The following is a 25,031-nucleotide window of genomic DNA, read 5'->3' on the forward strand; positions in this document are numbered from 1 at the left end:
CTAGAATAACAGGATTTTTGCTGCAAGGCCAAATGTAGCTGCTATTTATGTCTTTAAATTCTGAATTGTTTCACTGACCCCCATAGTAGAGTCAGAGGGGAGAGGAAAAAAAGGAAGAGGAAGAGGAAGAGGAAGAGGAAGAGGAAGAGGAAGAGGAAGAGAAGAGAAGAGAAGAGAAGAGAAGAGAAGAGAAGAGAGAAGAGAAGAGAAGAGAAGAGAAGAGAAGAGAAGAGAAGAGAAGAGAAAAGAGAAGAGAAGAGAAGAGAAGAGAAGAGAAGAGAAGAGAAGAGAAGAGAAGAGAAGAGAAGAGAAGAGAAGAGAAGAGAAGAGAAGAGAAGAGAAGAGAAGAGAAGAGAAGAGAGAAGAGAAGAAGAGAAGAGAAGAAGAGAAGAGAAGAGAAGAGAAGAGAAGAGAAGAGAAGAGAAGAGAAGAGAAGAGAAGAGAGAAGCGAAGGGAAGGGAAGGGAAGGGAAGGGAAGGGAAGGGAAGGGAAGGGAAGGGAAGGGAAGGGAAGGGAAGGGAAGAGAAGAGAAGAGAAGAGAAGAGAAGAGAAGAAGAGAAGAGAAGAGAAGAGAAGAGAAGAGAAGAGAAGAGAAGAGAAGAGAAGAGAAGAGAAGAGAAAAGAGAAGAGAAGAGAAAACTACTACGCTCAGCCTTAGAAGCTGCAATGCCTCTGCATGCTGAAGCAGCCATTAGCATGGAGAGCTTCTTTCTATTTGCTGCCAAACAACATACTTCTTTGCTATCATGAGAAAAAAGACCAGGTCTCCCTCCCTGATTAATGATGCTTATGTCTCTTTTATTATTTGGACAACTTGCTCTTCACAATGTTTTACCCAGATAAAACACGTTTTACTATGTTTTGTTTTTGCAGGTGGCAGGAAATAAAGTGCTGGGAAATCCCACCTGGCCGAGGATCCCTGAGGCTGCTCTACAGTACTGTTCTCTCAAGAATCTCCATGCTCTCTGCAAACACTGTGATTATTCCTCCCACTGCTACTTATTTCGGTTTCCAGACCACCTGCAAGCCCCCAGAGCTCTGTGTGAGGCTAGATTCATTGCAGCCACAGATCAATATCACCCTCTGTTTTATGAATGGGAAAAAAGAAATGCAGGGAATTCATTTGAAGACAGGGCAGAGCAAAGCAGAGAACTCAAATGTCCTGGTGCTTTGCCATTTGCTTTTAATAAGTGACAGACAGGCAGGGAAAAGGGGCTTGGACATGAGCTGACATTGGAAGATTTAAGTCACACACACACCTCCAATTTACAGCAGCACAGGCTGGCCCTCTGAGTCAGGACCGGTTCCTGTCCTGCCATTACCCCATGCTGCTTTGCTATTCCCCTCTGCCCTTTCAAATCATAGGTCCTCATGTGGGTGTAGTGCTGACATAGGTTGTCCAGGATGCTGGCCTTGTTCAGGAAGGTCATGTTTGCCATATCATAGATCTGGTTGAACTTGGGCGGGTTCATCATCCACCATTCCATCCATCTGCTGGACATTCTTCACCATGATGGTCTGCAGTGTTGGGGAACAGGAAGAAGGTGATGTTATCCCAGAAAGGTCTCCATGGATCACGTGGGAAGACACTCTCTTGGACATGCTTCCACTTCAAGTCTTGTTCTAGCTGCCACTGCCCCTGGCTGGTGGCCTCAGGAAAGGAGTCCCACAAATTGGCTGACCCACAGAGCAAAATAGGTCTGGACTCGGACGTAGTTGCACTCTCTCTGGGGGCAGTAGGCTACTGCTCTCCTGTTGTACCCATAAAGCAGAGCTTAGCCGGTTGATTACAATCTTCACCATGACTTTTCAGAATGGATCTCCCCAGCAAGGAAACCTCCTTTCTCATCCTTTACCCAGCAGGATGTCTTGATGTCACAGGGCTTGTTCATGACCTCAGTTTTCTTTTCCTCAGGAGGAGCCAGGAACTGCATGGGGTCAGCATCATCCACACACTCTTCCTTACAACCAGCAAACATCTTGGCTTCTCTTCTAGGCAGAAGGTGAAACTAGAAGGAGAGGAGAAGGAGAACATTGCTTCCCACATTGCTGAGAAAGCAGAGATTGAAGAAGCCTGGAATTTCCTGTGGTGCTGTCCTGTTCACACCAACAATACCTTCCAGTTCAACAGGAACCTGCAGCAGAAGGAACAGGCAAGTCAATATCCCAGACCTGGGTGGTAGTTCCTAAGAGGGGCAAGAAAGTGAGAGATGAACTGAGGAGAAATAGGGAGAATATTCCCACTTTCTCTTCAGCCTTCCTCCTTGTCCAGTGCTGGGCCACTGGAACCCTGCCTATGGCTGAGAAGGAGGGCCTTTCTCCCATCTTTTGTTCCTGAACACTGTAAGACCCCAAGGCACAATTCTGGTGAGGGCAGTTCTTGGATGGGGGGTGCCAGTGGGATTTTGGGAGTACTGAGGGTGCTGGTGGTTTTCTGTGGTTCCCAGAGAAACCCATGAAGTAGCTGTAAGTCAGAGCAACCACAGAGCTTCTCACTCCCGCCCTGGGGTAAGGCAGCTCCCGTGCAGATGCCTCCTGTGCAGTATGGGCATAAACTCTCTTAGCGTGAAAGGCTACAGCAGTGCACAAAATAGCACAAATGCAGGCACAGCTGTAAAAGGGGTTCAGAGGAACCTGAAAGGGAGGACCTGGTTCATCAGCTCCTGTTCTCAGCCATCAGAAACCACCAGGGTCATCCAGGAGAGTCCATGGCACATCCACTTCACATGCCCCTTGGGGCTTTTCACTCTTGTCACAACCTGAGACCATACCTGTGGCAAAGGCATTCCACAGGAGGGAGCAGGGAACTTCAAGGACATGACTCATGTCCCAAGGCTTTGCATTTTTTGGGACCTATTCCATGCTGGGAGCAGACTATGTGCCACACTCCAGGCAGTCTTCCTTCCCCCACCCACACATCTGAACTAGCTTTAAAGTTGTCAAGGCAACAGTCAAACTGCTGATGGTGAGTAGTCTTCATCAGTGGCCAGCTACCTAAAGACGTGCCTCCTGGGGACCTACGATACCTGCCCAACTTGTTGCTCCCTGCAGAGGCGAAGCTGATTTCATCACTACTATGCATTACTTAGATTAAAGGGAACACGGGCTATGCTGCGGCTTTGTTTTGCTGTGTGGACACACTGCCCAGGCCAAGGGCTGTTCTCCTTTCCACCTCTGCAGCCCCTGTGATGACAGCCACAAGCAATGCTTCACACCAGCCTTGTGAGTCACGCCATCTGCACAGGAGTTAGAGGAGTCTGGGGTAAGCAGGAGAAGCCCCTGGGGTGGGCGGGGGACTCTTTGCCAGCAGGGTCTGGTTTTAGAGGCTACTGCTTGGGCTGAAGTCGGAATAGCTTGGCACTGGTTAGAGATGATGGCGGCGCCGGCCCTTCTGGTGATCTCATTTTTCCCACCATCCTCCTGAAAACCTTGGTGTCTAAAAATATATGTGTGCAAGGACTCCAAGGCAGCAGTGCTGCACCTTTGGAAACCAGTTTCAGGGCTCAGGAGGGTCCTGGCGTAACGTTATCAGTTGCAGTCTGTTGCTCTGGAATGAATTTCACCCATAAAGAAGGAAGGAGAAACTTTCCCCTGTCTATTTCCACTTCTGATCAGGCAGAGATAAGGAACTATAACAGCTCAGCAATCATTTCCCCCCTCAATCTATATAGTTAAAGCTGTAGACTTGCTGGTTTTAGATGCCCATATTTGCAATGTATTTTTGGGACTTGATTCTGTTGCCCCGTTCCACGGAAGGCTCAGGACCACACTGTATCTGTCACCTCCCTGAAATACATGGACTAGCATGGTCTCTGAAACAGATCAGTGAAATGTTAAACAAAACACCTACAGGAGATAAATGCATGTGACTGAAAATAGTTCATACGTGCATCAAACAGTTCCTTGGGTGCAGGTCTCAGACCTTTAAGGAACTTTAAATTCTTTATGCCTCACCATCCTTTTACAGCTGGGGAAACTGAGGCACGGCATGACGACAACTGAAATCTTCAGAGTTGTCCACCCATTGTCAGTCTGGTCTTTGGCAGACAAAGTACCTACAAAAAGTCTATTTTCTTCTGGCCTTTCAGTCTGAAGTCATTAGGAGTGACTGGTGCATAGCTTCTCTAAAGGCAGCCCTCACGTGTCTTGTCTAGGTACCCAGAGACAATATATGTTTTTAAAAGCGTAGGCATAAATGTAGTCCCAAAAGCCATAGGTCAAGGAAGTGGTAAGGCCATCCCAACAATTGGGGGTGAGTTAAAATTCTGAAATTTCATTTCCCAAAAATCACATGGAATTTAATAAACTTATGGTTAAAATACTTGTGAGTTCAAGTCTACTAGTTATAAAACACAGCGAATATAAATCCAGACAGTCTTCATGTACACCTGCAGGCACTGTGCCTTTCTCTTTCTGCCTCTGCTTGCAGTTTCTGCCCCATGGAGGTATAAGGTCCTTGCTGATCTCCACCCCACGCGTCTTCCCAGCAAATACCTACCAGGCTAAACCCATGATCCTGGAAGATGTGTGTTTACAAGGGCTGGCCAGGCTCTTTCATAGCTGTCCAAAGGGCCTGAGCCAGCACTTACGTTTTAGAAGAGACAACACATTCCTTATCCGTAAGTTCAGCAGGCTGTAGAGCTGGGAGCCTGATTGGGAAAGCTTTGGTCCCTCAGGAGAGATCAGATAATGCTTTGTTTCTTGGGAATTTCTCTTTGTCTTTCCTTTCCTTATAGGGTGTTTTATGAACTCAGCTGCTGGAGTATAGGGACAAGAGGCTGAAATAGAAAGACCGTCCAGTGAAGCCTTTGTTCAAAGTCACGTCTTTGGCTGTGCCCTTCTTGCCGAGGTGGACTGGCGGATTTTGTCGGTGAGGGGAGCTGATCTTTGGCAGACAAACCTCAGACTGAATCCTTGGCAGGAGCCAGCCACATTGGTGATGGAATTAAAGTTTCATTTTAAAATCATTTCTAGGCCCCATGTTTATGATGAATAAATGCTGTGTGTTTGCTACAAGCAGAGAGGATAAAGACTATTGTTGCATTACATTGTCTTGCTTGTTTCAGTTGCTCAGTGGATGTGAACTGCCCCAGAAGACAACTGCTTCATTATCAGCTTTAAGTATTTCTCTGCTATATTTGACTCAGCTGGAGTGTCTGGGATGTGGTTACTCTGCAAGTATTGCCATGGTGGGTGTTTTGGGTGAAGACGCTTGGGATAGAGTTTCCAAGCAGAGAGATTCAGATAAACAGCCACTTTGAGCTGAAAATTAGAGAGTTCATGTTACACCCACCTCTTGAATTTGTAACTGACTATTCACCCTGAAAATCTGATTCTCAGAACGCAGCATGTCCCGTCAGGAGCAGAATAATACCACAGAAACCATGGCCAGCCTGAGTCTTGAATATTGAGAATTGTGATTAACTTCTCAGGAATGTATCCGGAGAAAGTCATATTTTCTGGGCTTTTTTAGGTAATTATTTCAAACTTGGAATCTGTGAAGGAAGATTGTAAACAGTTCTCAGACAAACATCTTCGAGAAAGACGTGAAATGCGTCAAATAAATAATGGGTTCTAACCTGTTCACTCATGAGTAACGTGCATAAATGTCTGTTCTGACCGCATAGGAGGAATGAGCTGCAAAGGGAGCAATCGGATCTCTCCATGAAGTGATACAGGTCAAAATGGCAAACCTTAAATAGCTACAAGCTCACTCAGCCTATGGACAGATCAGCAACGGCTAGAACTCAGCCAAATTGCTTCCTGGGTAGCTAGGATGCCTCTTGCCGAGTTTAATGAAATGTCATTGCAGTTTCCATAGCATAGACCCCGTCCTGTACCACCCCTGGCCACGCTGTTCTCCAGCACATCACCGCACTCTGTAAATCCTGCTGTGACAGCCTGGGTTAGGCTGCAGCTAGTTCATCCAGCCACATCCCGTTACAACGATTATATTATCTGGTAAAGGAGGTTTTTCAGCGTTCTCTTAGAAAGTGAAGGAGACATGTTCTGCAGTGACGTGAACTGACAGCACTGCACAGCAAGCTCTGCAGGCAATGGATCACGGGGAGGGAGTTGTCTGCTAAGCAGGATGTTTGCCTTGGTGTGGGCTCAGTTTCTTGCTCTGACACAGATTTCTTCATCATCTTAAAGTGACACTAAGAGTCCAGCTTTCCTGCCTGAAGGCATGGGGAGCATAACTGTTTCGGATTGGAAAATGGTCTTCAGAGAAGGGGCAAATCAGCCCATATAATACAGACCATGTGGAAGAAAGGCTCTGGTCTCTCCGTCTTAGCACTGCCAGGGATCCCAGGCTACACACAGTAGCCCAGGTGTCCATAATGACATTCCCAGTTCTGAAGAAGGAGGTTGTAAATGTACGGAGGGCAGGGAGAGGAACAGGGCATACAAAACCACTTTCGACGGCTCGCTGTAGAGCCTCAGCCTTTGCGCTGCAGTGACAAGCCTTGGAATAACGAGGAACTCGGTTCAGATGCTGCCTTTCAGTGTTGCATTTCAGTAGCAGCAGCAGCAAACTGATCTCTGGTGGTTAGGGAAGGAATGGTATCCGGATCAGAAAGCCTTGCTGAAGGATCACAGGGTTATATAAAGATCTGGCCCAGGAGACTGGCCCAAGATGGTTTTGCATTTATTAGTCATTTAAAAAATAATGCTGGTTCTGTAATGAAAGCTGTATCCTCATTCTCAGCTGTTGTCTGTTGCTTGCTTGGGGAGGATCAGTGTATTCCTGTGAGGGCTGGAGGGGTGTTGGCTGTACAGAGACACAACCAGTCCCTAACCAAACAAGGGCAGATCGCTGCTTGTGAGGCACAGAGGGTCTGATGGGGAAGATGCCAAGTACTTTCAAATCCCACTAGGTGTTCAGTGAGTCATGGGTCCTGCAGAAGACAGTCTGTGCGGTTATATGATCAAAAACTCTACGGGGAAGTGTATGCACGTGAAAGCAAAGTTAAAGTCTTTCTGGTGTCTAACTTTTCAGTGCGCAGCTTTCCAACTATAGCAGTCTTTTAATGCAAGGAATTGTGGAGGCAAAACAAACAGCCCCAAAACTTCTGAAGGTTTTTTTGTAAAGGAAAAAGAGGGGGAAAAATCCCCTGAAACTTCTGGCATGTGGTGTCAAATTGACCCCACACAGACTGTTGGCAAGGTTGGGAATTTTTAATCCATAGCATAGACTTTGGCCAGTTGAGCTGATGGAGCGACTCAGAGCTCTGCTGAGTGTCTCTGCCCCAGGTGGACCAGCTGTACAGAGGGCTAAGCCAACTGTTCCACCAGGGTTTAGCTGCGTCTGCCAACAGCACAGGAGTGTTAACAGTCAGAAAACAGGTCTCTGCCCAGATCTGGAAGGGAGTGGGGACTAACAGCTAGCACACCTGCCCATCCCTTCCTGTCTGTCCTACCTTCGTTCTCCAAACGTATCTGACACAGAAGTCGGGAATAGCCAAAACCCTCAGACCCCACCCTAAACCTGAAGCAGGTCTATCACTTAGTCTTCCCCTAGCCCCAACCTTCAGCCTCGAGGCTCTATGTCTAGTTCTTGCCAAGGACCACCACGTTTAGCCAGAGATCACCTTACGCTTAGCCAGAGATCACCGGGACCCACAACCTCATCCTGGACAGGGATGTCTTCCAGCCCCCAGCAGTGGGACTGGGCCAGCCCCAACCCACAAAAGGGCCCCGAATCCCAGCCCCGTCCTGGGACTGTCCCTGGGTCAATCCCTTCCAGCACAGTCCTGGGGCTGTTTTCCACCCCATCTCTGGCCCACCATCCACAGTGCTGGGCGAGGACACCGGTAAAACCACAGCCCTACCCCTCACCGTGGGCTATGATTGCCATGGTCTCAACGTGGGCAATCAGCAGCTTCATTAGCAGCTCTGCAGGGCCTTCACCGAGTGTGTTTGGGAGATCACCTGCTGGAACGCTCCGTTCCTGCCGTGGGCACCTCCTGTTCGCTCTACTCTGCCTGTAACGTTCAGGAGCAGAAAAGACAAGACAGAGCAGGCAGGAGGGGGCTCTGCCATTCCTCCTCCCATTGTTGCCTTTTTTTCCAGGGAGTTGTGTACCTCAGCCTCGGAAAAATGGACCACACCGATGACCTGCCCGCTCAGAGTGACATGCAGAATTTGAGTCCATATTTTGACGTCTCTAATCCCCAAATACAAGCCGCCCCAGTAAAACTAATCTGCTTGGAGGATCACACCAGCTGGATGGTGCTGCCCAGGGGCTGCGCTGGTGCGGAGGGAGCTGCTCCCACCGCCTCGTCCAGGACAGACCTCAGAGCAGCGGCGTGGCAGAAAGGAGATGGCACAATGATACGTAATTACGGGGTGGGCCCCCGAAAGCTCATCACCAAATCAGTGTGTGTATGAGATGTGAAGCAGTTGAAACAGAGGCGAATATCACCCCCGGGCTTAGCAAAAATTATCTTCAGCTCCTAGGATCTGGTGGAATACGCATGTTGAATCCTCTTTTTAGCATTTCCTAAGCATGGCTTTCAAACAAAGGCCCCTAAATACACATTTTAAACAAAGACGCTAATTTCTGTTGAAATGCTGTTCTCAGCTGTGATAATCGGAGGTGCCAGCGCAAGGTGAGCAGACATCTGGCAGCCCTCCCCACCGAGGAAACCACAGGAGCAGCACTGTGGGCACAGGAGAACGGGAAAGCTCATCTCCTTGTCTAATTAAGCTGCACATGGACTCCCTGACAGCAAAGTGGCATCCCGAGGCTCAAGACCCCATGATTTATATGGATTTTCTGGTGTTTTCATGGGGTTTCTCTTCCCTACGTGATTTACAAGCTACTCCACTCCTTTAGAGAGCACCTTAGCCTCTCTCCTGCTAGGTGCCATGGAGCAAGGTCATGCATGATTTATACAAAATTAATGTGTTTTTTCAGTAATTCCAAGGTTTCTCCATCACTCCGTTGTGTCTCATTCCCAAATTCACTGTAGATTTGTCTGTTTCAGTTCCTTGAGTTACAGATTCAGAAGCTAAAGGAGTAATTATTATTGGGCCCCATTAGGAAAAAAGAAGAAGTTAAGATTTTTGGCCATAGGTGATTATAGTTTCTGCAGCTGAATAAATCAGTGTCCCATAACTGACAGAGGATAATGGATTTAATAAATAGCTATGATTAAGTCTGATGTTATTTTTAAATAATTTCAAAAACTGTTACTCTAATCCCTCCACGGCTGGCAGAAAGGATGCTGCTTAGAAGTTAAAATTAGTTCCTTAATGTTCAGCCTGGTGTGGAGTTACAGGCCCTCCAGGGCTGTGCTGGTTTTCTGGGGCATCCGCTTACACCGTCTGCGAATGGACGTTAGCAGCTGCGTTTGGCGAGGGGGAGAGGGCTCCCGCAGCTCCCGCCGTTACCTCTTCTCCTTCCCGGGGCCCACCGAGCTCGGCGGGAGCTCCCACCGACTCCAGCCCAGCTGATGGGATAATCGGTTGGTGTTACACTTCACGGTGTTATCCACTTTACAAGCTCTCTTCCCGCACAGCAATTCCCTTCTCCTTAATTCCCAGGGAATTACCAGCTCTGCCAGGCCTCTTTACCAATAAAGAGAGAGCTCTTCTGTATAATATCAATATGACTTGTTTTTCTTTTTTTTTTCAGCACCTACATTTCTGAGTGAGTGATCCTGTTTCTTGGCTGGAAAAAAGCACTGAAGAACACTTTGCCTTGAAAAGCACTACACGGAGGGACAAGGTTTCTGGTCCATGTAACCTCATACAAGTGTTAGGCATGAATCGTCTATTTGCTCAACCAAATAAAAACTCCTAGCAAACTTGAACTAGGATCGCAGGAATGGGGATGTCCCACAGTGCAGCAGGCGACCGTGGCAGAGTTGTTATTTATCAAACCCACTTTAACGGGCCAAATTCCCAGGTATTTGGGAGAAAATTAAACTGCCTTTAAGACAGGTTTCCCTCCTCCTGGTGCCACCCCATTGCAGAGCCCTGGTACGTTCCTGTACCGCCTGCAGGGACAAGGCACTGGACTGGGGACCAGTTGGCACTGGACTGGGCACCAGTTTGCCCTGACCTGCCGTAGCTGCTGGCAACGCAAGATGCGATGTTGTGCTGCCACACGCCCTCGGGGACACCTCTCCTCCTTGTCTGCCAGCTCTAGTGATCCCATGGCCACAGCAGGAGCTCTTTCAACTGAATTGATGGAAAACCATACTTATTTCTTTATTTTCGTGGGTTGCTTTCCCTTCGAATGAGCTGTCTGAACTGATGCATCCCCACAGCTCCCTGGCTGCAGAGGAGCCGGGGGAGAAAAGCAGGGGAGGGGGGAAAAAAGCAGGAGCACTTTTTTGAAGCCGCTACACTAAATTAGGGGAAACAACAAGCTGCACCTTGAGCCTTGGAAAATCCAGCTGCAGTGCTTGGCTTTGCCTCTGGCCTCAGCAGTAAGAGAGGGATAACAATAAATCCCTTCTCCCACCTTCTGCATGTCCTGATTAGATAGACCGTAACGGAGGGGGGCTGTCACTTATTATGTGCTTGTTTAGTGCCTGGCACAATGCAGCTCTGATCTCGACTCAAACCCGCGGCTGCTGCACAAACAATAGGACTGAAGTGAATCTCGTGGCTGGCGGTGGGGAGGTCACTGGCTGCCTGGCCTCTGCCTCCCCAGGAGGAACCGGTGCGGGCTGCAGAGTTCGCGCTGCCTCCCTCCGGGGCCGTGCGCCAGGAGGATGCATCCCAACCGAAAAAGGAGGAATTTCCAGGCTCCATCCCTGCCATACTTGGGAATTGCCCCGCATCCACCAGCAGTTACCTCGGCAGCTGGTTCAGGAACCCACATAGAGATTTCCTTGGTGTAACTGTAACTAATAAGTAAAATTAATTTGTTGATGTTAACTTAATGGACTACATTAGAGCTGACGGAGAAAATATGCTGTCTGGGAGCAGGCGTTCAGGGGGTTGGCAGGAATCCCTACCTTTGCTCGCTCTCTGCCAGGTGAGCTTCTCCTTTCACAGAAGGATTGCTCAGACCAGCTGCTGTGGCCATGCAACCTCCCGCGATGGAGCCCGGGCTGTTCCTGCCTCCTCTAACCCCGCTGCAGAGATGCCACACGCTGACATCTTTCCTGACCAGTACCTTTCTTCACATGCAGTGAGGGTAAACCTGTCAAAGAAACATAAAAAAACAGGGGAGGAAAAATCAGTGCTTTTATCTCAGGGCTTAAAACTGGCCACCAGTCACAGTCCAACCAACCTGCAGTGCTCCGGTGGGAGCGCAGGGCGAAGGGCGGCAGGGTGGGAGAGAGTAGCCACAAAGAAAACCTCTAAACTGGAACCGCAGCTTTCCATACCTGTCACGATGTGGATTTTCAGCTTGAGCACACAAGGCTGAGCTCAGGGGACACTGTCATGTAGATTTAGGGTTTTATCTCCTTTCCTCTCCATTAGCTGTGATACCTTCTTATTATGCTGAAAACCGAAACTTTTTGTTCCTCCAGCGGTTGTTCCCTTTCCCATTGGGCAAACATTGATCTGCCCGTGTCCTCAGCACGGGTTGAAATCAGCCCCGCTCATCCTCTGCCTGCTCGTGGGGCCGAGTGCTTGGCGGTGCCACCTCTTATGCCATCAGTGACTGAAGCGAAGGCCGGGGAGGGGGGCTGCTCATCGATTTGCATGTGTTTTTCTCTTTGCATCCTCTCCCTCCCTGCGCTGGCAGTGACAGAGGAGTGAACAGGATGGGTCTGATTGCGCTTGGCAGGTGGAGAGGGAATGGAAAGGGCAGAGAGGGAAAAAGCAGCCCAGGATAATGATAAACTTATCGCAGCCTTGTTGCACGTTCGTATCCTGCAGCACCTTGGGCGAGAGAGCTCTCCAGCCAGAGGAGCAAATGCTGGGGGCTGGCCTATGCAGGAGGCTGCCCCCACTTATCTTGGGGTGTGATTTTAAGCCAATTTAATTAAATTGCTTGGAAAGGTTGCGAGGACTCATCTATTTCAGCTTGAGCCAGGCCTGTTTTGATTTAGCGTTGACTGATTAGGAATTAGCTGAAACAAACCGCTCAGAAAACAAAATTAGAGGGTGCACACTAACTTTTGCACCAGATTAAGTTGAATTAAAAAGCAATTGAAATGTAATTTTCCCGTCTCAAGCAGCCAAGAAACAAGATAATGCAACCAGTGGCACTTGAAGCTTAAAAATACAGCATCGAGGATTAGCACAACTGGCTTTTTAATGCCCACAAAAACCAGATTTATCTGAAGGTCTTCTCTCAACACCCCCCACATCACCTTCTGCACAAAGCTTTGTCCAGCTTCTTTCATTTGCCTTGAAAGGGAGAATTGGTATGACCCTGGGATTTGAATCCATGACTTAAAGCAGCTTGGGTATTGCATACTGTATTTCCATAGGTATTTCCATGCTGGAAATAGCCACACAGGGAACTAGTTGTTCCCTGTAACTCATAAAATTTATTTCGTAATGGCTCCCGTGTACACGGCCGGCAGGGTACGAAGGCCCAGGCTGTGCTCCTGGAGTGCGGAGGGTGCAGACCCCGGCGGTGGGTGCTGCTCCCACCTTCCTGCAGCGAGCCCAGGCACCCGCTCTGAATTACTGTGCTCCCCATCTCCCTCACAGAAAAAGATGTCAAGTGATTTAAAATCAGGTTTTAATTAAATATTTTAATAGGTGCTTTCCCTACCTATTTAGCAAACACTGCTCCTCTTCTCCCCATCGGCTGGACCAGGCTGGCACCTCTGCACACACGGGGTGCACGGAGTGGGTTTTACGGGGCTCTGCTAAAAAGGGCAATGGCTTGGAGGGCTTGACAAAACCAGGATGCCTTCAGCACTGCAGAGTCCCCAAAACTGTAGCCAAGCCTTGCTGCGAGTGGTTATTTTGGGGGCAGGGATGCTGTTGGCCAGAGCAGTGGCATGGGCAGGAGGACAAGCTGTGCAAGCAGCCAGAGCATCGGCATTTAACTGGTGTTAGGGCACGGTAAATGCAAATGATCTCTTGACTAAAGCTGATGGAGGCTGTGATAGGCACATAATGTAGCGTGATAAGAGCTGCCCAGCAGCTCCTGGCCAAAATCTAAAGGACTCATGGAAATAATAGTTTCCTGCTGGGTTTCTCTCCGTGTTACCTCCTGCCACAGCCCCGCTGGGCTCCCACCTGCGCCAGCCAGCAGCTCAGCATCTGCTGCTGCTCCAGGTTTCTTAATCCTGTCTCATCCCCCTTGCAGCCTCCGCTTGGCCGATCCCCCTCAGCGACCGCCTGGCTCCATGGTCCTGGTCCCCGCCATCCAAAGACAGCTGCTCCCCTGGCCTGCATCACCACCCACAAGGACCTTCCAGCTACCCGGACAAAAAAGGGGCATCCCCCGCCTGCCCGTCCCCTGCACTGTGCAGCCATGGGGAGGCAGCACCCAGGGTGTCCCCCACGTTATGGGACATTGTACAGGTGCAGGCTGGCATCTCCCATGAAGGGTTTGGCCGCAAACAAAGCCAAAGTGGGCAAAGCGTAAATCTATGGAGGAGGCGTGGAGGGGTAGGTGGGGTGGGCCAGGCAGGAGGGCAGCTGAGGAGGGAAGGCATCACCACCCATCCTCATCCAGGTGCATCCAGGTAGCGATGGCGAGGGAGCAGCTGGAGATAATGGGAGGCTGTCCTGGGAAAAGCCAATCATGGGGGGGAACCGGGGGGGTACGTGGCTCTGTGGGGGCAATAAAAGAGGCAGTCTGAGGGTGATGGGGCATGAGAGAGAGTTGAGGTGAGTGGCTTTCTTTGGAGTGCTGGGTGTTTGGTTGTTCCCTTCCACCCTATGATGAGCATGGGGCTGCGCTGGGTCTCCTGCTTGGCTGGTGTCAGCACGTGGGTTGTGGTGCACCTCTGCTGAGATGGGGGTGGAGGAAGCTCCCCAAAAAGAAGAGGCCTTTTGGGGTGTTACTGTGGTCCCCTGTTGGAGGGGAAACAGAGGAAAGGAGGCTGAAGTGGTTCTTGAGGTTTGAGTGTAGGGCTTAAGGCTGTGGGCTCTGACTGGCTCCTCTGTGAGCTGGGGGAGCTCTGCAGCTTGGTGGCTGGCTGCTGTGCTGGGGTAAAGAGCTGATGCTGCTGGTATCCAGCCTGGGTTACCATCCTGCTGGGGCAGGAAATAGGGAGAGATAGGAGGAAAAAACCCACCCAAACCCTTCAGCTTAGAAAGATGGAGTAAGGGGAGCTCCTGGGGGCTGATCTGAGCCACAGGTGTTGGCTGTGAGCCCGGAAGGAAGGTGAAGATGCATGGCCTGGGTGTGATCAGCACCCGAGTGTGTTTATGCACAACCTGGCTTTAGGAGGCCCTTGGTGGTGTCTGGCTGCTCTGAAAACACCTCTGCTTCTGCTGGGTGGAAGCCTTGCTTTTTCTGACAAAAACTGTCTGAAGGCCTGCTCTTGGTCTTATTTGTGTATATGTCTGTGGCTCTTACTAGGAGAGGCTTAGAAATTATTTTTACCTGTCCCTATTTAATGTTTTTCACCTGGCAATCCTTGCTAGTAGCTGGGTTTCCAGGAGAACTTTTTGCTTAGTTGAACTTCATTGTTTCGTGCTACTGCATGTGACCTTGTGTCTTTCCTACTGGGGGGCCTCAGCATAGGAAGCCAAGCTGGGCTGTGTGGTGGGGTAAGGAAGTGGGCTTGGATGTGGCTACTTGTCCTCAGATCAGACCTTAAGCTGATGCTTTTGGAGGCAAGAGGCTGTGCCAGGCTTGGGCTGTGTGTCTACTAAACCTAAAAGCCCTGGGATCAGAACCGGAGGAAGGTGGTATTACTGTAACCATGAGAAGTGGTGTGTCCAGCTTCCTCAGGGATTGCAGCAGCAGCTGTAATTTTTGTAGCTTGGTGTTAAGTGGTGGTTTGTGCTTGCATTTAGTTTGGTGGCTCAGCTGCAGTGTGTGAGGAGCCTACTGAGCTCTGCTTAGGGCAGGGGACCTCCAGCATCTCCCTTGCTGGGGAGATGGGGGAGAAAATGTGTGGAATGGGCTGTTGGTGGGAGTGTGTGTATGGGGGGTGTCCCAGACACCTCTGTGGATGGAGGTGGATGTTGCTGTGCAGTTGTGACCTGACCCTGCTCTGTCCTGAACCCCAAAAGCACGTGAAGTCTTTCAGCTGGCACCTCTCTCAAACCTGCCAAGATGCCAGTCGTGAACGAGCACAGTGAGCGGATGAGGAAGTTCAAGAACAAGGGCAAGGACGCAGCTGTAAGTACCCGCCTGTGCCATCCCCTGCGGGCAATGGCAGAGCTCACTGGGGCTTTGCCTGTTGGCAGGAGCTGATGGAAAGGCTTCTGAAGGGCAATTGCCCCCAAATCTACCTGTATGGGGTAGCAAAGTGGTGGGGTGTGGGATGGCTCTGCCAGCAGGGATGCTCAGTTACTTTTGAGATGTAGTGTGGAGCTGGCTGGGCTGTGAGGAGTGTGGTGGCACAGGCAAGTTGGGGGGGACATGAGTTTTGGGTGGGTGACTGAGCTGCACTGGTGAAGGTGCTGGGGAAGGGAGATGGTCCAGCCCCTCGTGCTGAGCTCCCTGCAGAGAGGGGGCTGGCATGGATGTCAGGCCATGGGATCTGTCAGCTTGCTTTAAGCCAGTAGAGGAGATGAGAGTTTGCCTTTCAGGTTTAGCAAATCAACTTTTAAAAATAGGCACTGGTTGCTGGTTCATCCAGCAGCCTGTGTCCTTGGGAGGCACCAAGGGAGAGGCTTTATTCTGTCCTATCTCCTACATAAGTCTGCAAGCCATAGCAAGGATCTGCCTGAGAACAGATGCTGGCTCTCTGCCTTCCTCACTTAGGAAACTTGGGGCAGGGGGTTACAGAGCTGAGATGAGCTCCTTGGGGAATTGGGTGCTGTTCTTCTCCTCCCCTCCAGGCCCTGCGGAGGCAGAGAGTGGAGGTGAGCATCGAGCTGCGAAAGGCCAAGAAGGATGAGCAGATCCTGAAGCGCAGGAGTATTTCATTTGGTTTGAGGGATGAGAGTCTCTCTCTGGGAGAAGAGAGAAATGAGGTGAGTGCTGGGTGCTCTGCACCCAGGCAGGATCAGTGCTGCAGCACATGGCTTGTGCAGTAGGTATCATCTATGACTTGGACCGCTACCAAGTCCAGTTCAGGTGACCTGGGTTAAATAGCCAGTGCCACTCCTGATCACCATGCCCTGTGTTGGGGAGTGTTTTAGACTGCCTAGCCCTTTTTCTGTGTTATTTTGGCTGGAGATGATGTCCTGTGTGGTGTCCCTCGATGGCAGGTAGAACTGGCTGGTGCTCCAGCTTGCTGGGAGCTGGCAAAGCTCCTGTCTGGCTCCTTGCACAGCGAGAGGTAATTACTGAGCTTGTAGGCCCATTACGGTGTGTCAGTGATTCTTTCCATGCTTGATTATAAGGATTAGTTGCCTCAAAGGCTTTTGTGGATTCTCTTCCTCTGCCTCATCTCGAAACTGCGTTGCATAAAGCATAGACATTGCTTAGATATGAAGTGGTGACTGACTCAGGTCTAGACAGCTGATTGACTGCAGAGATTAAACTGGAGGGAGTCCTGGCTTGCCATTTGACTCTGAATCATTCCCTGTGACACAGATTATTCGGCTGTCCTTGGAGGAAATCGTTGAAGCTGTGAATGGGAGCAACACTAAGCTGCAGCTGCAGGCTACACAGGCCACCAGGTATGCTGCCCGGCTGCTCTGCACTGGGAGGGAGGTGGCTGATGGAGCTGCGATGGGTCATGTCAGCAGAAGGCATTTCTTCCTGTTTGAAGAGCTCTCTGAAGACATGACAAAGGGGGAAGGAGCCTGGTAACCAAACTGCCCTGAAGAACCTCAGCTGGTGCCTGTTTTGTGCCCTGTGTGCCTTGCTTGGCTCCATCACAGTCCTGTGGCAGGGACCTGTGTGGCTGGACCCAGCCCAGGGGTTGGCTGAGGCTCCTGGAGCTGCCCCCCCCCCCACTGTGCCTGTGCTGGGGCAGGGACCACATTGGATCCCACCAGCTGAGGAAGTGGATGGGAAGAAACCAAGTGCCAAAGGCTTGGGCAGGACAAGGGCTGGAGAGCCTGTCTCTAAGGGTTGCTGCTGAGCAGGGCTGTCCCCACCAGGGTCAGGGTAGGAGGGATCACAGGGTGCTGTCATCACCCAGCTGGCAGCAGGGATGTCTTCTGAGGGTCCAGGAGAGGCTGCATTGCTGCTGATGCTTCCTTGGCTGGCTCAAGCTGCCACATCAGTGATCTGCCCATGTGCCAGGGGACCGGTGCTATTCCCAATGGCTGTGGGGATGTCTGCTTGCGGTGAGCAGATCAAAAGCTTTGTTCCCCAGGTGTTAACTGGAGGCTGGCCAGAGCAGACCCTTCCTAAAGGGGCAAGTCACGACTAGCTCCCTCATCTGCTGTGCAGCATGGAGCTGGCTTTCTGCCTGCCCATGCCCAGGGTGCCCTGACAGGACACCGAGCTGTGGTGGGGTACCAGTGGCAGCTCTAATGCAGCTCTGAGCTGTGGGTTCACACCTCCATGCTACCCTCTGCCAGCACTCACGAACCAGGCTGGGAAGCAGATCTGGCTGAAAGTGTTTCTCTTTCTGGATTTCTTTGACTTGATCAATGCCCTGATCCCATCTCCTGGGCAGCTCCGTGTGCTTCTGTGCTGGTGTGAGGCAGGAAACGGCAGCGGGGAGTTGGTGATTCTGCTTTTTTAGCTGGAAAAGCAGTCTGTGGAACCTCATTTAAAATGTGAGCTCTGGTCTGTGTGGGGCTGGCCAGTGCCCCTGAGCTGGGGAGTGGCAGAGGCAGGCTTGCTGGCTGTAAGAGAACAAATTGCAGATATTGATTTATTTTTTTCACTGTCTCAAACTCCCACAAGGTGGGGAGCACGGAATAATGTTGTCATGGTCCCAAAAGGATGTGTGAAGTATTGCACTCTAACAGACACCCTGTTGTTGATTCAGCATCATCTTAGATGGGTCTTCTGCAGCAGCCTCTCTATGGCAACTCCTCTCCTAGGGCATTTGCTGACATGGGATGCTGAACTAGCATCTCTTGCAGGTGCTGCTTCCCTTGCAAGCCACAACCTTGTACATGGCCACAGGGTTATGATCTATCATGGCACCACATAGGGCTTCTCGTGGCAGGCTGTGCAGTGTCCTGTCTTGCAGGAGAATGCTGTCCAGGCAGAAGGACCCCCCTATCAATCAGATCATCGAGCTGGGGATCATCCCCAGACTGGTTGAGTTCCTGACCCGTGCTGACAATGCTCCTCTGCAGTTCGAAGCAGCCTGGGCACTGACTAACATTGCCTCTGGCACCTCTAACCACACCAAGGCGGTGGTGGAGGGAGGTGCCATCCCAGCCTTCGTCTCCCTCCTGTCCTCCCCGCACATGCACATCAGCGAGCAGTCCGTGTGGGCACTGGGCAACATTGCAGGTAAGCAGAGGTCTCCAGGCCTGGGGCATGCAGATGGTCACTGCCCAAGCCAGTGCTGGGGAGCTAAAAATATTGATGTTCCTCAAGATAGCTTTGTCTCCAGGCTGCTGCCCCTGTTGAAACCTTTAACCCTTCAGTCCCTTCACGTGGCCTGGCAGCTTTGAGACCCTGTGCTGGTTCTGCAAGAGGATTTTGGCCAAAGCCAAGTGCAAGACTCCATCCTGTTGGGATGGTCTGACCCACTAGTGTTGTCAGCAGGGAGAACAGAATGGGTCATGTCTGGTTAGCCTGCTGCAAACTAGCTGTGATGGCACTCCAGTCTACTGGTCCTTTACAGTTGGACTCGATCTTAAAGGTCTCTTCCAACCTATACGATTCTGTAAATCCTCCCTACCTGAAAATACTTAATGGTGTGTGGCTGATGAGTGAGCCCAGTCACCCAGCCCTGGTGTACGCCTGAAGGTCTGATTGCTATTTGATGTTGACTGTCTAGTGACTTGGGCAGATGCAATAAACAACCCTTTTTCATCTGTACAGGTGATGGTCCTCTATACAGAGATGCCCTTATCAATTGCAATGTGATTCCTCCCTTGCTGGCTCTGGTGTCACCTGTAACTCCAGTAAATAGCCTTCATTTTCTTGACTTAACAGCTCTTAATGACTTGGGTAATGGGTGAATGGTGGTCTATCATCTGCCTTATTAAATTATACAAACAGCTTTTTGTTTGAGACCGTCCTAAACTGCTTTTAATGACCCTGCCTGTCAGCTGTATACAAAGCTGGGGGTGCCAAGCAGACAGTCCTCAAGTCAATGTGATGTCTTCTAGTCTTAGCTTTCCTATCCAGCTTTGGCCATCACAAGCTAGGAATAAGATGAAACTGGTGCAAGGTAAATTTGCACATGCATGTGAAAGGGCTGAACTTGCCCTTCAAGCTTCCTCCTGCTGCTTTTTGGGTAGCTTTAAGCTGTTGGATTTGTGGCTTATCTCTGCCTTTCTGCAATGGTGCCTGCCCTGCTGCTTTCTCAGTCTTGGGGGGAGAATGACCTTCTTGGAGAAGCATAAGGGGGACTGAGGAGCTCTCAGGGGCTGTAACAGTGGTACCGATGCCTCCAGGTGTCCCACCCCTGGGTGTAGTGGAAGCTGTATGCTTTCTGTAGGCATAACTATGGCCTTTCAGGCTGGTGTTTTCTTAAATACCCTCTAGGCCTTCTGTGAGTTTATATTGCAAGATGTTTTTTAAAAAAACAAACTCTTCTGGCTGCTCTGTTCCTAGCCCAGCTCACTTTTGCCTCTTAGGGAGCCCTGTGGAACAAATATGACAAAACACCAGTTCATATATACGCACATCTTGGTAGCTGCAATGCTTTGAATGTAGCTCCAGTGCTCCCCTGGAAGCATCCTTACTGGGATGAACTGTCTGGATGATGGAACTTAATCAAATCTTGAGGTGCCCTACTGTAGAACAATGAGCTGCTAACACTTAAAAAAAACAAAACAAATTCCTGATCTTGTCCAAAGAATGGTCTGTAATCTGTCCAAGGACCCAGCAAATAAGCTGTTTGGCACCTTTGTTAGTCATCATAGCTTGTCACACCATCAGAGCTGAAGTTATTGGAAATTAATATTGGGGAGGGAGAGTATGAATCTACTGTCTTAGTCACTTACCTGTTTCATCTCCCTTCTTCAAATAAGCCTCAGCCCTTAAGAAGGCTGCTTCTGGCTACTGGATAACATCTCTGAGCTGTAAGGACCAGAAACAGGGTGCTACCTCTTCCTCATTTGTTACTGCAGTGAGGATCTTAAACCTCCCTTGTGTTTCAGGTTGGGTTCCTGAGGAACATCACATGGACACTATCAAACCTCTGTAGGAACAAGAACCCCTACCCTCCCCTGGATGCAGTGAAAAAGATGCTGCCAGTCCTCATCTGCCTCGTGAAACATGAGGACAGGGATGTAATTTCTGACTCCTGCTGGGCCATTTCCTATCTGACTGATGGCTCCAACGATCGCATCCAAATTGTGGTGGACACAGGGATTCTCCCAAGGCTAGCGGAACTCATGGCCAGCCCGGAGTTGATCATTATGGTAGGAAACAGTCAGCAATCTCCAGCTTCTGGTCCCTTCATATAGGAACATCTGAGGAGAGGGAAGGCATGTCTCCTTACTATATGTGGCTAGTGTTGTCTGCTGTCTCCTCAGACTGCGGTATTGATTGCTTGTTTGTCAAGCTACTGCTCTGTTCCAGCTTGCTGTGGCTGGCAGACTGGATAGAAACTGTAAAGCTGCTTAGAGCAAAATACGAGGATGATAGGTCTGTAAATATAACAGTAATCACCCATGATGCTTTCCTTATTTGAAGGATCAAGCACTTAGTGAGGGATCTTGCTGGACTTTCTAGCATGTATCCCTTGAGGTAAGGATTCTCCTTGTCTCCTTAATCTCTGTCTAGACTCCAGCTCTCCGTGCCATTGGGAATATAGTCACGGGGACCGATGAGCAGACCCAGGCAGCTATCGATGCTGGTGTCTTGGCTGTCCTGCCCTGTCTCCTGCGACATGCAAAGCCCACTATACAGAAGGAAGCTGCATGGATGCTCAGTAACATCGCAGCAGGGCCTTGCCAGCAGATCCAACAACTCATCACCTGTGGCTTATTGCCACCTCTGGTGGAGCTGCTCGATAAGGTAAGGGATGGGTGCAGTGTTGCACGTACAGCTCTGCAGAAGCAGTGCTGAGGTTTGTGAGGTCCATGATGCCTCATTTGTGAAGCACTCGGCATGTGCCCAAGAGCCACCTGAGCAATCTCCTTCAAAGCCCTTGGGATCCTTGGAACAGCCTGGGCACTCAGACTTGTCAGTACACCTGTGTGAAAGCATGGCTTGGTGTCCACCCATCATTCAAAGTGCTAGGGAAGGTGGGTCAGTCCAAACTGAATACAAGGGGAATGGCTAGCCTCACCTCACGCTGATCTTGGAGGAATGCTAAAGCTTAGGAGTGCCTTCACTGTGCTGCTCTTCCAGGGGGACTTCAAAGCTCAGAAGGAGGCTGTGTGGGTAGTGGCCAACTTCATGACAGGAGGCACTGTGGAACAAGTGGTGGAGCTCGTCCACTCTGGGGTCCTCAAACCTCTGCTCAACCTGCTCTTGGCCAAAGACAGCAAAACTATCCTGGTCATCCTGGATACCATTTCAAATCTCTTCCTGGTAAGATCTACCATCTCTTGCATTCCTTTCCTAAGAGAGCAGCAAGGTGTGAGCCATTGTGTGGCTAGAACAGCTCCTCCTCCAGCAGCTACTGATCTTGCAGGAGTAAGAGTTAGACTTCACGTTGTCTAACTTGTTTTTGGACACTCTTGGGTTGTCCAAAGGGCTTGACAAGATTAAGATCCCAAAGTTGTCCTCTTCACGTCCTGTGACTTTAGTCTCCTTCTGGAAAGGAAAAGAGGCTACATGTTAACCCCCAAGCTGGACAGAGGTTGGAAGTCTTGCAGAAATGCAACTGCAGAGAAATCAAGTGGTCCTGGGGGCTTTTCAGCTGATATCTATGTACCTCTGACTCAAAAGCCTGTTTCTTGTAGCACCTTTGAACCAGTGAAATGGCTTTTGCAAACAAAATAGCGTGTGGCAGGTCACACCCGCTTCTCAGTGTCAGACGTAACTGAGTTTGGCTAGCTTGTTTGGTTGGCGGTCAAGCCACTGTGCAGTAATCCCAGCAGGGACTGATGTTTTGTATGCATGGTAGTTGTGTCCCTGGGATCTCTGCTAAACACAAATCGGGTAGGGACTGTGAATGCAGGACTGTGGTCATTTGACTTGTACATCAGGGTCTTGCAGTACAGACCATCTCAGACTTGTTACTGAAGTAAGGTCATGTTTGCCTGCTCGGTTATCTGATGTCACAGGCAGCTGAGAAGCTGGGAGAGACAGAAAGGTTGTGTCTGCTGGTGGAAGAGCTTGATGGTCTGGAGAAAATTGAAGCATTGCAAACCCATGACAACAACATGGTCTACCGAGCTGCACTGAATATCATAGAGAAATACTTTTCTGGTGAGGTATGTGAGCTCTTGCTGTTTCTCATCTGAAAATATGAAGCTATTGCACACTGGAATGAAGCACAGACTCTAAGGATGCTGAAATAGGTTTTTTGGAAGAGGCCTCCACATGAGTAGAGTAGTCCTTGCAGCTTTTTCCAGTTGCTTTTAAAGGTCTGTAAAAGCTCTGAGTTGTCAGCCGAGTTGCACAACAGATATGGATGCCTTGATAGCATCTTGCTGCTGGAATTTAAACTGGCATCAGCTGGAGTTACTGCAGTTGCTGATATGAATACCAAATGTGGAGAATTTTCCTCCTTTGGAGCTGAGCTAGCTTGTCACTATGAATGGAAGCCTCCTACTCAGCTGATAACCGTGCTCAGGTTGCATTTGGATTACTTGACCCTTCTCATGCTAATGAACTTATGGAAAAAGAGGATAGGACACCAGCTAGCAGTTGCAAGAGTCCCATGACTGTCACAGATGCCATGCTTGGTCCTAGCCTTAGTCTTGCAGATGGGGAAACGTCAGGGAAGAGGCTTAGCAGTTTAGCAGATCTCAGAGCTGAGGCTCAGTCTGGATGTGAACTGCAGCAGCAGGGAGCAAATGTCTGTGCCAGTCCTCTGCCCAGAACAAGGTCTGTGGGATGTCCCTGCGAGAGGGTGTGGAGGAAGCTCTCCTACACAGCGGCACCTGCCCAAGGGGCTGGATGCCAAGGGGAACATCTCTCCAAAGCAGTCCTGGCTTGTTGCTATTCCAAGCAGGCTATTTAATTTGAGTGAGTTCTGCCACCCCAGCCACTCTTCTTCTACTTCTGGTGTCTGAGCCTGTAGACTTGGCTGCTCTTTGTGTGTAAGATGCAGGGACTCTGCAGCTTCCGTGTGCTGTAAAGAACAGGAGGACCTGGTCTGGTCTCCAAGGGTCCTGTTAGAGTCAAGCTAATCCTAACAGCTTGTTACAGCAGCAGAATTTTTTTTAAAACAAGAATAAAACAGTAAGCTGCTGTAAAAAGCTTCAGGCAAACTCTGATGCAAAGACTTATTAAGATGCAGAACCTTTTAACTGGTGACTATCAACTTCCTCCTAGGAAAATCCAGATCTGCAGCCTGGGACTGGCCAAGATGGACTATATGATTTCTCAGTGGAAAAACAAGACTTCAACTTCTGAAGATGAAGCACTACACAGCTCTGAGCTGGTGGGTGGAGGTGTCTTGGTAGAGCTCAGACATCCAAACCAAGAGGAGCAAAGATGCTGAGTCTTTTTACTTCTGACACTTGTCAATAAATTGCACTTCTGGCTTTGTACTTCTTGCCTTTGATTTTTTTTTTCTCATAAGCTGCAAACAGTATAGACTCTCTTCCATAGTGTTTTAAGGCCCTGCAGAAATGTATTGGAGCTCCTGGATGTGTTTTCTGGGAGGAAAGCACAGTCAGAAACTCTTTGCTAACTGCATTAAGCTGCTGGAGAGCAATGTGTTACCATCAAATCCAACTGGGTCTCAGTGCTTGTGCTGAAACTTCTAGGCTTGACTTGGAGTGGCTGAAGCAGCTCTGAAAATCTATTCAAGAGGTGTTTCATCCTTCTGCAGGTGAAACCACCTCTGTGAGAGGAGATGCTTCTAGGAGAGAAGGAAATCAGCTGGGGAAGGTGGGTCACTCATCCCTGTGTGTGCTAGGCCACATGGAAGTATGGTGGTCTGGACATGGGAGCAAATGCTGGTCCTTTGGCTGCTAGGCTGTGTCAGAGGCAGCTATTGCCATGGGAGTTAATTCACCTCCCACTGCAGCTTCCCAGATGCTATCCACTAGCCTGGAGCCCATTGATCTGGCTCTGCCTAGAGCTGCCCTTCAACAGAGAGGACCTGTATTTCAGGTTTCCATTGCGTGTCACTGCCCCTTGCTGAGAGGAGTCCTCCCTCTCTCCAAGCCCTCAAACTTTGGTCTCTAGTAAGGTGAGGACAGAATTGATGGGGCTCTTAAGTCCAGCTTGCAGTGAGCTCTGGGCCCCTGTGTCCATCCCTGTGGCTACATGTACCGCTCTGCTAGCAGATGTATTGTTCAAATGTTATGTGCTGTGGGTTCCTAACAAGCTGCCGGACATGGCTCTATCGTTGTAGTGGTGATAGGTTGGGGAAGGTTCTGCTAGGACCCTTCAGTCCCCAGGCGTTGGAGCATCTCTAGGGCTTTGCTCCATGCAAGGTGGGGGTGGCAGCTTCCTCCTCCTTCCTCTGGTGTGTTTGACTTCAAAATAACCCTGGGTGGGTTCAGGGCTTTGCTTCCTCGGATGCAGTGGGAGGTGATGTGACAGATAAACTTAATCTGAAGGGAAAAATCTTCTCTCCAGGAAGCAGAACCTCTTCCTCCACCCTGGATCTGTTCACCAGAGGATTTATGCATTTCCCTGGGCAAGCTAGGAACAAGGGTCTTAGGTAGTTAGTCTGGTTGTGCTCCGTGCCCTGCAAGGAGGTGTGCAGCCCTGATTGCGTGTGCCAGAGCTGGATATCACCTATTAAATATTAAAATGCTGGAGCTGATGACTTGCAAAGTGCTTCTTGGGTTTTATTTCTTGGATCCAA

At 49.8% G+C, this 25,031-nt stretch overlaps 1 protein-coding gene and 1 long non-coding RNA gene across 12 annotated transcripts in view; both read left to right on the plus strand.

Moving 5' to 3' along the window:
• LOC140659224 (uncharacterized) overlaps positions 1-5,596 on the plus strand; it is a 45,061-nt gene extending 39,465 nt beyond the window's left edge. For 5 of the 10 annotated variants that reach the window (XR_012045048.1, XR_012045050.1, XR_012045052.1 and 2 more), the window contains 4 exons: positions 1,997-2,153; positions 3,090-3,262; positions 4,430-4,619; positions 4,737-5,596. This is a non-coding gene — a long non-coding RNA (uncharacterized lncRNA). Of the gene's footprint in view, positions 1-572; positions 2,154-3,089; positions 3,263-4,429; positions 4,620-4,736 lie in introns of those variants that run through there. The other 5 variants (XR_012045045.1, XR_012045047.1, XR_012045051.1 and 2 more) reach the window with 5 other exon arrangements.
• Positions 5,597-14,097: 8,501 nt separating this feature from the next.
• KPNA7 (karyopherin subunit alpha 7) lies at positions 14,098-23,749 on the plus strand. 2 transcript variants are annotated; one of them, XM_072878335.1, is made up of 10 exons: positions 14,103-15,229; positions 15,895-16,029; positions 16,595-16,680; positions 18,156-18,424; positions 18,962-19,044; positions 20,248-20,511; positions 20,876-21,109; positions 21,446-21,628; positions 22,327-22,476; positions 23,543-23,749. In XM_072878335.1, exons 1-10 carry the CDS (start codon positions 15,164-15,166, stop codon positions 23,621-23,623), a joined length of 1,551 nt encoding a protein of 516 aa, XP_072734436.1. In that variant the 5' UTR covers positions 14,103-15,163; the 3' UTR covers positions 23,624-23,749. The 2 variants fall into 2 exon arrangements, with proteins under 2 accessions (XP_072734437.1, XP_072734436.1); XM_072878336.1 differs by lacking the exon at positions 22,327-22,476 and having other exon boundaries at positions 14,098-15,229.
• Positions 23,750-25,031: the final 1,282 nt, after the last annotated feature.

The sequence above is a fragment of the Ciconia boyciana genome, chromosome 13, assembly GCF_034638445.1.
Source record: "Ciconia boyciana chromosome 13, ASM3463844v1, whole genome shotgun sequence".
Classification (NCBI taxonomy): domain Eukaryota; kingdom Metazoa; phylum Chordata; class Aves; order Ciconiiformes; family Ciconiidae; genus Ciconia; species Ciconia boyciana.

What these genes read in the sequence shown, in the direction of transcription:
- KPNA7 (XM_072878335.1), top strand. Translation starts at nt 15,164, where the DNA reads ATGCCAGTCGTGAACGAGCACAGTGAGCGGATGAGGAAGTTCAAGAAC. An exon ending in ACAAGGGCAAGGACGCAGCT is followed by an intron (nt 15,230 to 15,894) that starts GTAAGTACCCGC and finishes CCTCCCCTCCAG; the next exon opens with GCCCTGCGGAGGCAGAGAGT. An exon ending in TGGTGTCACCTGTAACTCCA is followed by an intron (nt 19,045 to 20,247) that starts GTAAATAGCCTT and finishes CTTGTGTTTCAG; the next exon opens with GTTGGGTTCCTGAGGAACAT.